The sequence below is a fragment of the Xiphias gladius genome, chromosome 22 (assembly GCF_016859285.1).
Source record: "Xiphias gladius isolate SHS-SW01 ecotype Sanya breed wild chromosome 22, ASM1685928v1, whole genome shotgun sequence".
Taxonomy (NCBI): domain Eukaryota; kingdom Metazoa; phylum Chordata; class Actinopteri; order Istiophoriformes; family Xiphiidae; genus Xiphias; species Xiphias gladius.
In genome coordinates, this window is record NC_053421.1 from 26,262,141 (window position 1) to 26,273,513 (window position 11,373).

General features: G+C 43.2%; 1 protein-coding gene across 1 annotated transcript; it reads left to right on the forward strand.

Moving 5' to 3' along the window:
- The first annotated feature begins 297 nt into the window (after window positions 1-297).
- Window positions 298-10,917, forward strand: herpud2 (HERPUD family member 2). The gene is made up of 9 exons (XM_040118639.1): window positions 298-409; window positions 1,588-1,993; window positions 4,311-4,388; window positions 5,508-5,609; window positions 5,901-6,070; window positions 6,819-6,944; window positions 9,061-9,396; window positions 9,596-9,707; window positions 9,967-10,917. Exons 2-9 carry the CDS (start codon window positions 1,847-1,849, stop codon window positions 10,165-10,167), a joined length of 1,272 nt encoding a protein of 423 aa, XP_039974573.1. The 5' UTR covers window positions 298-409; window positions 1,588-1,846; the 3' UTR covers window positions 10,168-10,917.
- The last annotated feature ends 456 nt before the right edge of the window (window positions 10,918-11,373 follow it).

Here is an 11,373-nt window from a genome sequence, read left to right on the forward strand (position 1 = left end):
TTTAACTTTGAGTAAACTTTAAAAACTTCCTTTAATCGTTGCAAAAGACATGTGACCTTCAGGGAATGTTCCCTAAAATGTTCCCTGGGGATTCAAGAAACTAAGGATTACCCCTGTGACCCAGACGTGTCTCCTACAGGCACGGCCCCATAAACAGTAACACGAACTAGCAACGACGCTTTGGATTATAGCAGTTTTAGTGTCGAGACAGTAGCCGACAGTAGCGGACGAGAAATGGTGCGTCTTCCTGGCTGTTTATCTTTTCCTTTTTTTTTTTTCTTTTTTCCTGATCAGCTGTTTGTGAAGAGGACGATGACGTGTTTCCGCTCTCACACCCGACATTGCAACAACAAGGCGGACGAGCCGAGCTGGGTCGGGGAGAGACGACGGTACCGGAGGAGTGAAACAGGTACAAGCGAAAGGGCTCCCTGGAGCGATAGCCCGGCCTTCGGTTCGCGCGGTCGGACCGATAAGATCTGTTGTCACCGCGGAAACGTCCCGCTAGTCTGAGCGAACTTGTAGCCCAAACCCTCGGCGAAGCTAACGTTAGCCGACGAGCTAACCCTGCTACCCGGGGCTTCGGGACAAGGGGCAGCGTACGAACAGCTGCACGGAGAGTTTAGAAAAATGTATTTGTCGGTTTGTGAACACGAGGGCTTCGTTGGTGAGCAGAGTAGCTAGCTAAATTATCTCTGAATACCCCCCCCGGCTTAGCTCGACGCGGGACGATTCACGGTAAGTTAGTTTTGACAGTTTACTGTAAAAAGAATGATGCAACAGGGCAGGTGTCAGGAAGTGTGAACTCCAACTCATAACCCCCCTCCCCCAGCAGTGGTTAGTTTCTGTTTTGATAGCTGAATGTCTTACACCGCTAAACACAGACGGTGGTGGTATTCTAAGATATTATGAGAACTTATTATGAGAACTGCCAACGCCGATTATTTTCATTATTGATGAACCCTCTTATTTTTATTTTTACTTTTTTTGATCAGTCGATCAGTCGATTAGTCGTTTGGTCTGCCTAACGTCAGAGAGCAGTGGACATAATAGTTTCCCAGAGTCTAAGGTGATGTCTTCAAATGGTTCATTGTATGGTCCAGACCCCAAAAGGTATCCAGTTAGCCGCAGCGTAAGACCGGAGGAAGTGGCAAATCGTGCAGTGTTTCGGCATTTTCGCTTAAAAATGGACATAAAAAATGAATTGATCAGTTGTTCGGTCCGTCAGACATCAGAAAAGAGGGGAAAGCGACCAAAGTCATTTCGCGCAGCCCAAGGTTATGTTTTCACATAGCGTTTTGTATTCGACCAACAGTCCGAAACCCAAAGATATTCAGTTTACTACAACCTAAGACTGAAAGAAGTGGCAAGTCATCAAATGCCTGGCATTTTTGCGCGAAGATGAAATAATTCCTTTTTTTTTTTTGTTAATCGACAATGCGCTTAATCGACTAATTGTTTCAGCTCTAAATGTTTATTTAAATATGAATATACACACACACACACACACACATACATTATATGTATATGTATTCCACCAGCCACTATACTGTATGAAAAACACCAGATTCTTCCTCTTTTTTTCCCCAGAAATCCAAGAACTGTCAACTCCCAAGAATTGCCTTGACATATTATTTTGGAAACAACCAACACATCTACAGATGAAGCAGATGTTGTAGAGGGGGGGTGCCCCATCCCCCAGTTACGGCAGGGACTGTTTTAGGTGTTTTGCTGAGTCCAGAATGACGAAGATTTGAGGTAGTTCTCTCCTCAGGTGAGTCCTGAGTTGTGATACTAAGCTCTCCCGAGCTCAGGTTCTTCAGAGCCCACCCTGCTAGTAATATGAGCCATGGACTCTGGGGCAGTTGATAGTCCTGTAACCCTGGTCATTAAGGCCCCCAACCAGAAGTATGAAGACCAGACCATTAACTGCTTCCTCAACTGGACTGTGGAGAGGCTGAAGAGTCACATCTCCAACGTGTACCCCAGCAAGCCAGTAAGTAGCTCTCACGTTTGATGGTTTTACTTGAAAAAGGAGCCTAAAATGGCTCATGAACCAGGAGGGATACCTATAAGGTCAAATTTGTGAATTTATTTCAAATTCTCACATCTATGAAGCTGAAACCAGCAAATATTTAGCATTTTTGCTTTAATAATTACTTGAACTACTAATTGATGAATTGTTCCGACTGTAGACAGACATCTATTCACTGTGTAATTAGGAAACAGAAATAAAGAGCAGTGGTATTCTATCTAATGAAATAAATTTTCATTCAAATAAATTCATTTTTGAAAATTAAACACATTGACAGTCTGCTGAACAACTGAAGTATTCAGTCAGCAAGCAACCAAGGCATTCAAGCAACAGTGGAGTGACAAAGGATGTTTATTAAACAGACACTGACACATTGAATCACTTTTTTTTTGTGCGCAGACCAGTCATCTCCTGTAGGGTTGATAGGTGGCATAAAAGTTTTGTAGTTTCCCTCTTTATTGACACTGTGGCTGCTTGAATTTATGTCAGTTACGACGTATTCCAACTGTAAGTAGTTTTTAAAGTGGGGGTGGGGGCTTTTCCAACCACTCCAGCAGTATAATCCAGTCCTCTCAGAAGTACGCTTAGCATGTTCCAAGCAGTCATATGACCAAATACAACGCACCCGTCTTTATCCTGCGGGTTTAGGTTGTTAACAGGTGCATTGTGTTGGTTTGTACGCAACAGAGCACCTGCCGCCTGCTGCCACGTTTGGTTTTTAAACATAAGTTCTTCAGTTCGCTGGGGACCCTGCAGTTTACACGTATTGTTTCTGCACCTAAGATTTCAAACTTTTAGACCACGTCGCAGCTCAGAATCTTGGAAATGGAAGGAATATTTCAGCATCGGTTAAAAGTTAAGGTACATAGTTTCTGATCAGCTTTCTAGGTGATATTGTTGACCAGCAAACGGACAAACACTGCCCGTCCAACTTTCTGTTTTATCTTGTCACCATAAAACACAGGCCAGAGATGTAAACAGCAGAGCAAAGCTGTGTAACCATAGCAACAAAACATGCCAAAATGGGGGTCATGTTTGTGGACTCAGATTTCACCTCGAGGGGCGCCCCACTTAACGGCCAAGTGAGGGCTACTCTTCTAGGTTTGACACAAAACTTGACGCACAGGCGTGTAATACGTCACTGCTCAGTGCTGCTCTGCCACAATACTCAGTACAGAAGTGCTGTATTCAGATGTGTTCTTACGATTACTTGTCAGTGAAAGTTTGGAGAGATGTGACTGGACTGTGGCCTCTTCCTCCCTTAGAACACATTAAAAAAAAAATGACTCACGTCTGTATGCGTGGGATGACAGGTCATGTTGCAAAAAGTGGAAAGAAGCTAATTCTGTAGAAAAACAAACGTATCACACATAAATACGGCAATTTCATTGCTAGTGAGAATGAGGGGATGAGCTTTGAGTTTCTGTTGTTGTTATAGTACGGTTGCCAGTTTTCCATCATAATCAAGTGTCTCTCTTAAAATGACACAAAGGGCCTCCACCGAGGAGGAGTGTAAGATTTGCGACACACAGAGAATACGATTGCACACGCTGAGAAAGCCTTCTAGTAAATTTTAAAATCTAGGATTTGACACATTGGATTTCACTCCATAACTTGCCACCAAACAACAAGGTCTTACCCCTCTCATAGCTGGAGGTAGAAACATTAGAGCCCACTACAGAATGTTTATCTGAAAGGCTCATGTTTTTACTCTGCATGGTGTGCAGGATTACTGTGGGCTGGTCACACTGGCAGTGAGTCCCCAAAACACATATTGCCGAGGTTCAACATTCTTGGCCTTGAAAACAGCCGTTGAGAAAATAGTCTCAGCATAACGTCCATTTAGAAGCTGTTGATTCAGATTATATCAGGCGACCTTTGTCAGCACACGGAGTTTGCCCAGTTGTCGTGGAATTATAGATATGTAGACACTTCCAATGATGCTGGGGGTTAGTTTTAGCTCTGAGGCCCAGGTTTGCTCCTGGGCCCTTAGCAGTATCACTTCCACTCAGTGTTGCAGCTAATGTCTGAGGAAGAGCTATGTGATTTAAGGCTCGATTCAAAATGTCAAGTATGAAGACAGCTTTTTATCTCATATTCTCTAAGACGAAATGACACCCTTATCTGATGACTCCGTAAAGAAAAGACTGAGAGATACTTGCCTGTTGCTGTTAAGTGTGTTTTTTAATAAATAAATAAAGACGCATATACAGGGCTTCACACTGTCTATACACTGGTCATTTCCCCGTCCCACAACATGATGCTGTTTGTGTTGCAGCTGTCCAAAGACCAGCGGCTGGTGTACTCAGGAAGGCTCCTTCAAGACCACCTGCAGCTCAGAGATGTGCTTAGGAAGGTGAGGACTGACTGCGGCGCTTGTTCGTTGTGCGTTTGCATGCATTATGTTTCACATGGATAAAATTCAGTTTGGCAGCCCCGCAAATAGATTTTCCCCCAAACAAAAAGACGTCTTTGAAAACTGATTATTTTTTTATTTCATGATGCGTTCATGTACAACAATGACTTAGCTGTTGAATTTATTGATGTCTAGTCTCCCATAAATTCAGGTGGCAAATTGCCCAAGAAAATGATCTTTTTAGTATTTATTTCAGGTGCTGATGTTCTATACGGTTATTTCTCTGCAACTGAAAATGTAGAAAACTAAAAGACACAAAAACTGAAAGAGTCAAGCAACTAGAAACTGGTGGTGAACTGCAACACGTGGGATTTCCTGTACATTTCACATCACTGCTCCTTTTGTGCTCACGTGGCGAAATGGGTAGCGAGAGGAACTGAAGATGTGCAGTAGTCCCTGAACATAAAACCACTAGCTTGGCGCCTCATCCGTGAGGTGTTCTACTTGTTACAGCGGTAATTTATCAAATTCAGCTCCTACCTAATGAGTAGGAAACTAAAGTGTCTGGACAAAGATCACATATGGTGTGGTTTAATAACGGCCTGTACTTATACAGTGTCATGAAAGAACCCGTGTCCTTTTTTATTTGAATAGTGCACTCCTACAAGAAACTGTGAAAGTGCTGGTAATCTGTCCAGAAAGTGTGTGTGCACGCATGCAGCTACTCAGTCCTCTAATGACTTTTCAAGCCTCAGTTGTTCAGGCCATGTTGGTTTTGTGTGTGTGTGTGTGTGTGTGTGTGTGTGTGTTTGAGCACTCATTGCTTGTATGCTTGTCTCTGTGTGCGTGCAACTGTTGGGGAACTGAAACAGGCTTCCTTGGAAACAATAGCTGATCTGATGTGTTTATACCAACAAAGGGTGAGCTTTGTGTCTGAATTCTGGCCATTTCCACACTAATCCCCCCCCCCCCCTCTCTCTCTCTCTCTCTCTCTCCCCCTCTCCCTCTCTCTGTTTCTTGTTTTGTGTATCTGCTCTGTTGCTGCCTTCACCTCCTCCTCCTCCTCTTTTCTCTTCCTCCCACGTCTCCGACCCGTGTCCTGAACTGATCGGCCCACAGCAGGATGAATACCACATGATGCATCTAGTGTGTACCTCACACAGTCCCCCAGGCTCGCCCATGCCTCGGAGCCCCTCCAACTCTTCTGCTTCTGATTCCAGCGTGAGTAGACCGACACAGCGCTCCCATGTCTTCCTCTTATAGGCCTCAAACAATGTGTGTCTGACAGCTTTGTTGTTTGGAGTTCAGGCTCATTACAGGACACACAAAGGCTGAAAACACACACATTGAAACGCCGAATTGTTATGCTGCGTCAAACATTTATGAGAGTTGCTGAGCCATGACGATTCGGTCATGGTTCAGTCTGAATACACCTTTATAAAAAAGGACTGTTTTCCACGTATTGGTTATTAAGTGATCGGTGATGGTGTGTGTTTCTGTCTCGTCAATCAGAGTGCAGACAGCGCCCGCTCCGCATCCCCTGCCAACACGCCAAATCAGGACGGTCAGCCAGCCTCTTCTTCCTCCTCCTCCCCTTCTGTCCCAGGAAATTATGATGGGCTGAGGTATCGCGGTAGCTTCCCCCAGTACAACCCTCAGAGCCCCCCTGGTGTCCCACAGTGGTAAGCAAGTCTATACCACAGTATGACTGATATACTTACATGAGAAACTTTCACTGATGTTAGTGTTTTCCTCAAACTAGGGCAAAGGTGGTAGTCGACTGTGACCTGCTGGACCACGATTGTTTTTTTGTTTGTGTTTTTTCCAAACTTAACCAGGTTAAAATTTAAATAATCTTCCTGTTGTGTTATTGTAAAAAATGACTCTGATTTGATGATAATAGATGTTTTAATTTATACAGTAAAGGGACTCTGTTTATAGTGTTTTCAAACGATGTATTTTACTAAGACGTCTTTTATACAGACAACGTCATTTGTTACACACACGCTTCCCAAAGCAGATCTTTTCTACATTGTGGTTATTAAAATGTACATCAAGACACCATAGGAACTATTTAATATAATGTAATCCAATGCAAGGGTCCTGCAGTAAATCAGACCTTTTAGAGAAGCTGATTATATTCAGTTTTGTTTTGTGCGCGAGGTGCTGGTTCAACCCCGTGATCAGATTAAAGGGACTGCATTACACTGAAAGCAGAAGTGTAGAATAAGTTTGACACGTGTGACTTTCGCGTCACAAGCAACCACTTTCATCACATGAGACGTTACCAGAAATATTTCAAAATCTTATAAAATATTTCCACTGTATTACCATATAGATATTCTTTAGGGGAAAACTAAAAAGAGTCTGGCAGAATATGTTGTTGTCATTACTCTGTGTGTTTTGTTTACTTATGAAATTGTTCCACAGGCCAGATGGAGCCCAGGTCCCTATACAGGGTGGCTTCCCTGCCAACGCACCCCCCCACCCCATGTACATGCCCATGCAGATGCTGTGGTGGCAGCAGATGTACGCACGCCATTACTACATGCAATAGTAAGTTAAAGAAATGTGTCTGTCGATGGTCAAGACTGTTTCTACACTGAGTCGAAGGATCGAGATTATTGATCCCATCATTTCCTTCCAATGGCATTTGCTGTTGTAGATGAATGTGTATATTTAAGTAATATCTAGGAGACAGGGTTGCTAGTGTATTCAGATTTAAATCCAAATAAATTTTACAGCTCTTTATACCAGTTATTTCTGTTACTGGACAAAAAGAGCAGTTTTTTGAAGTTTAAGTCGACAGCTGCTCTATCGGCTTCACATGATTAACCACAACACATCCTGTCACTTCACGGTATCTGCTCCCACGTCTCCCAACACGTATTGACATATACGCTCTTATACAGGCCAACTGAATATAATGCAACTAGTATGGAAATATTTTAAGTATACACACACGAGATTCCATATTAATATCTGGAACTGAACAATTTCCTCCTGTCTGGTCACGTTATTTAAAAAAAAAAATCAGATGACGTAGAGTTTGAAATGAAAAGCAAAGCTGTAAAATCTTTGCACCTTCCTCTGTTGTGTCTCCTCCTCCTCCTCCTCCCCCTCCTCCCCTTCTGTCCCAGGAAATTATGATGGGCTGAGGTATCGCGGTAGCTTCCCCCAGTACAACCCTCAGAGCCCCCCTGGTGTCCCACAGTGGTAAGCAAGTCTATACCACAGTATGACTGATATACTTACATGAGAAACTTTCACTGATGTTAGTGTTTTCCTCAAACTAGGGCAAAGGTGGTAGTCGACTGTGACCTGCTGGACCACGATTGTTTTTTTGTTTGTGTTTTTTCCAAACTTAACCAGGTTAAAATTTAAATAATCTTCCTGTTGTGTTATTGTAAAAAATGACTCTGATTTGATGATAATAGATGTTTTAATTTATACAGTAAAGGGACTCTGTTTATAGTGTTTTCAAACGATGTATTTTACTAAGACGTCTTTTATACAGACAACGTCATTTGTTACACACACGCTTCCCAAAGCAGATCTTTTCTACATTGTGGTTATTAAAATGTACATCAAGACACCATAGGAACTATTTAATATAATGTAATCCAATGCAAGGGTCCTGCAGTAAATCAGACCTTTTAGAGAAGCTGATTATATTCAGTTTTGTTTTGTGCGCGAGGTGCTGGTTCAACCCCGTGATCAGATTAAAGGGACTGCATTACACTGAAAGCAGAAGTGTAGAATAAGTTTGACACGTGTGACTTTCGCGTCACAAGCAACCACTTTCATCACGCAGACGTTACCAGAAATATTTCAAAATCTTATAAAATATTTCCACTGTATTACCATATAGATATTCTTTAGGGGAAAACTAAAAAGAGTCTGGCAGAATATGTTGTTGTCATTACTCTGTGTGTTTTGTTTACTTATGAAATTGTTCCACAGGCCAGATGGAGCCCAGGTCCCTATACAGGGTGGCTTCCCTGCCAACGCACCCCCCCACCCCATGTACATGCCCATGCAGATGCTGTGGTGGCAGCAGATGTACGCACGCCATTACTACATGCAATAGTAAGTTAAAGAAATGTGTCTGTCGATGGTCAAGACTGTTTCTACACTGAGTCGAAGGATCGAGATTATTGATCCCATCATTTCCTTCCAATGGCATTTGCTGTTGTAGATGAATGTGTATATTTAAGTAATATCTAGGAGACAGGGTTGCTAGTGTATTCAGATTTAAATCCAAATAAATTTTACAGCTCTTTATACCAGTTATTTCTGTTACTGGACAAAAAGAGCAGTTTTTTGAAGTTTAAGTCGACAGCTGCTCTATCGGCTTCACATGATTAACCACAACACATCCTGTCACTTCACGGTATCTGCTCCCACGTCTCCCAACACGTATTGACATATACGCTCTTATACAGGCCAACTGAATATAATGCAACTAGTATGGAAATATTTTAAGTATACACACACGAGATTCCATATTAATATCTGGAACTGAACAATTTCCTCCTGTCTGGTCACGTTATTTAAAAAAAAAAATCAGATGACGTAGAGTTTGAAATGAAAAGCAAAGCTGTAAAATCTTTGCACCTTCCTCTGTTGTGTCTCCTCCTCCTCCTCCTCCCCCTCTCCTCCACCTCCTCAGCCAAGCAGCAGTAGCCGCCTCTCAGCCTCCCAGCGACTCCGCTCCCTCCTCCCCCCAGTCCGCCCCCCAACAGCCCGCTCAGCCCAATGAAGCCGTGCAGCCCCCGCTGGGGCCCAACCCGGCCCCCAACCCTTTACCAGAGAACCAGCCGGCAAACCCCAACATCCAGATGAACGCGCAGGGCGGGGCGGTGTTAAACGATGATGAGCTGAACCGCGATTGGCTGGACTGGTTGTATACGGTGTCTCGTGCTGGCGTCCTACTCAGCATTGTCTACTTCTACTCCTCTTTTAGCCGCTTCGTCATGGTGGTCGGCGCCATGATTCTTGTCTACCTGTGAGTCAGTGCTGCAGACAGTAATGTTACTTGTATTCAGTGCATTACACCGTGTTAGTCCAACATTTTACAGTAATATCTGCTTTTTCTTTTAGCTGAGTAGCACTTTTGTAAAGCATGTCTCTGTACATATGAATTTTAAAGAGGAAACTTAACCCAGATCTAAGGTCTAAGCTCCTGTTTGTGTTTCTTTTTTTAGGCACCAGGCCGGTTGGTTCCCCTTCAGGCCAGAGCAACAGAACCTTAGAGGAGGAGAAAGGGCTGGCGCTCCTCAGGAGGAGGCAGAGAGACATCAGGACATACAGGAAATGGTGAGTTGGAGAATGGTGGCGTGTCTCCAATTTCATTCATTCATCGAATGAATTAGGTTTTGAGGACGTGGTGTGTCCACACTGGAAAAGTGAGGCTAAGAAGTTTGTGGGACTCTGAGCAAACGTAGACGTGCCAGCATTGTGGCCGAAGCTTGTTCATCTGTTCTTCCTGCCGAAAAACAAACCACATATAGCATTGTGTCTTCAGTATTGTCTCTGTCTCTTTACCCACGCGCGTCTCTGCCCTTTTGTGTCCCAGGAACGTCTGATGGACGAGGGGATGGAGGACGATGACAGCGGTGAGGAAGGGGGCGGCGGCCCTGAGGACCAGGCCCAGGCTGCTGCTGCTGCTGCTGCTGCTGCTCTCCCTGAGCCAAGCTTCCTCACCACTGCGTGGTCCTTCGTCAGCACCTTCTTCACCTCACTCATCCCCGAGGGACGGCCCCACCCGGCCAACTAGGTAGTCCCCCTACCTCTCAAAGCCCCTCTTCTTTCTGCCAGCAGGTATCTCTCTACAGCAATTCCCACCTTTATCTTTTACTGTCCTAAATCCCCAATTTACCCCAAAGTATCCGGTCAAAACTGGGCAATACCCTTTTATCCCAGACCGCTCGGCACAACCCCTGCCACTCGGTTACAAACCTCCTACATGCTGCCAACAAACGGACTGAGATTTAAAACGGTCTGCTCTGCAGATTAAGAGCAGATCCCATGCGAGTTCCGTGGGGGTTTAGGGGAATAAGTGAACATTTAGAAAAGAAAAAAATCACACTGTGTTATTGGAATAAAAGCTTCAGCAGCGAAAGTTTTTTTTTTTTTTTTTTTTTTTTCTCTTTCATTTCATTGGTGACTTCATCGAGACATGGTGATGGCGAGAGACGCTGGAGGGAGCTGTCTTCCATTTTAAGCAGTGAGGTCATGCTTTTGAAACTTTTCAAACGAGGGACATGACCCAGATCACAAGGAAAAAAAAAAAAAAATCAGGACTCTCCTTGAAATGCCAGGGAGATGTGTGTCCTTAATAAACCACGAAAACCACATCCCTGAAGACATTTTCATGTATGCACTCAATGTGCATATAGACATTGCAGCTACTGAAGCACATTGTTTTCCCACTTTGTGTATTTACACATGTAATTTTCACATGTAAGTATATGCATCTTTATTTCCTGAATATATGCTTTTTTTGAATAAAAATCTTGCTGCAGTTTGACTCTTTTCTGCTCTTTAACCCCCAGTACTTTATTCTGCAGTCTTTCTAATGTCCTGCAGGTGGCGGCATTCACATACAGATATCACAGTGGCTCAGAGTGGATAGGTAGGGTGGATTGAACCTCCATGTACATGACTTTCATAGATGGTTTTCTTCTTTGCTCACTTTGAATGATGTTAGTTCTTCAGGTTTAGTAAGTTTGCAGTTTACTTCTGGTTGTAGAGAAACACCAAATTATTTGTAACATTTTCTTATTTCCGTATTTATTATGTCACATCTCACCATTTCAAAAAGGGTTTCCAATACGCATCCAATCACATTGTAATGACTTTCAATGACATACATGGCACACAATTATAATAATAATATTATTATTGCTATTAATAAGAAATAACGTTTATTTTTAGAGCATTGTACAAAAACCAAGTCACAGAATGCTTCACATAATGTAAG

Coding starts and splice junctions, on each gene's coding strand:
- herpud2 (XM_040118639.1), top strand. CDS start 1,847: ATGGACTCTGGGGCAGTTGATAGTCCTGTAACCCTGGTCATTAAGGCC. Junction 6,945..9,060: donor CGCCATTACTACATGCAATA/GTAAGTTAAAGA, acceptor CCACCTCCTCAG/CCAAGCAGCAGTAGCCGCCT. Junction 9,397..9,595: donor GCCATGATTCTTGTCTACCT/GTGAGTCAGTGC, acceptor TTCTTTTTTTAG/GCACCAGGCCGGTTGGTTCC.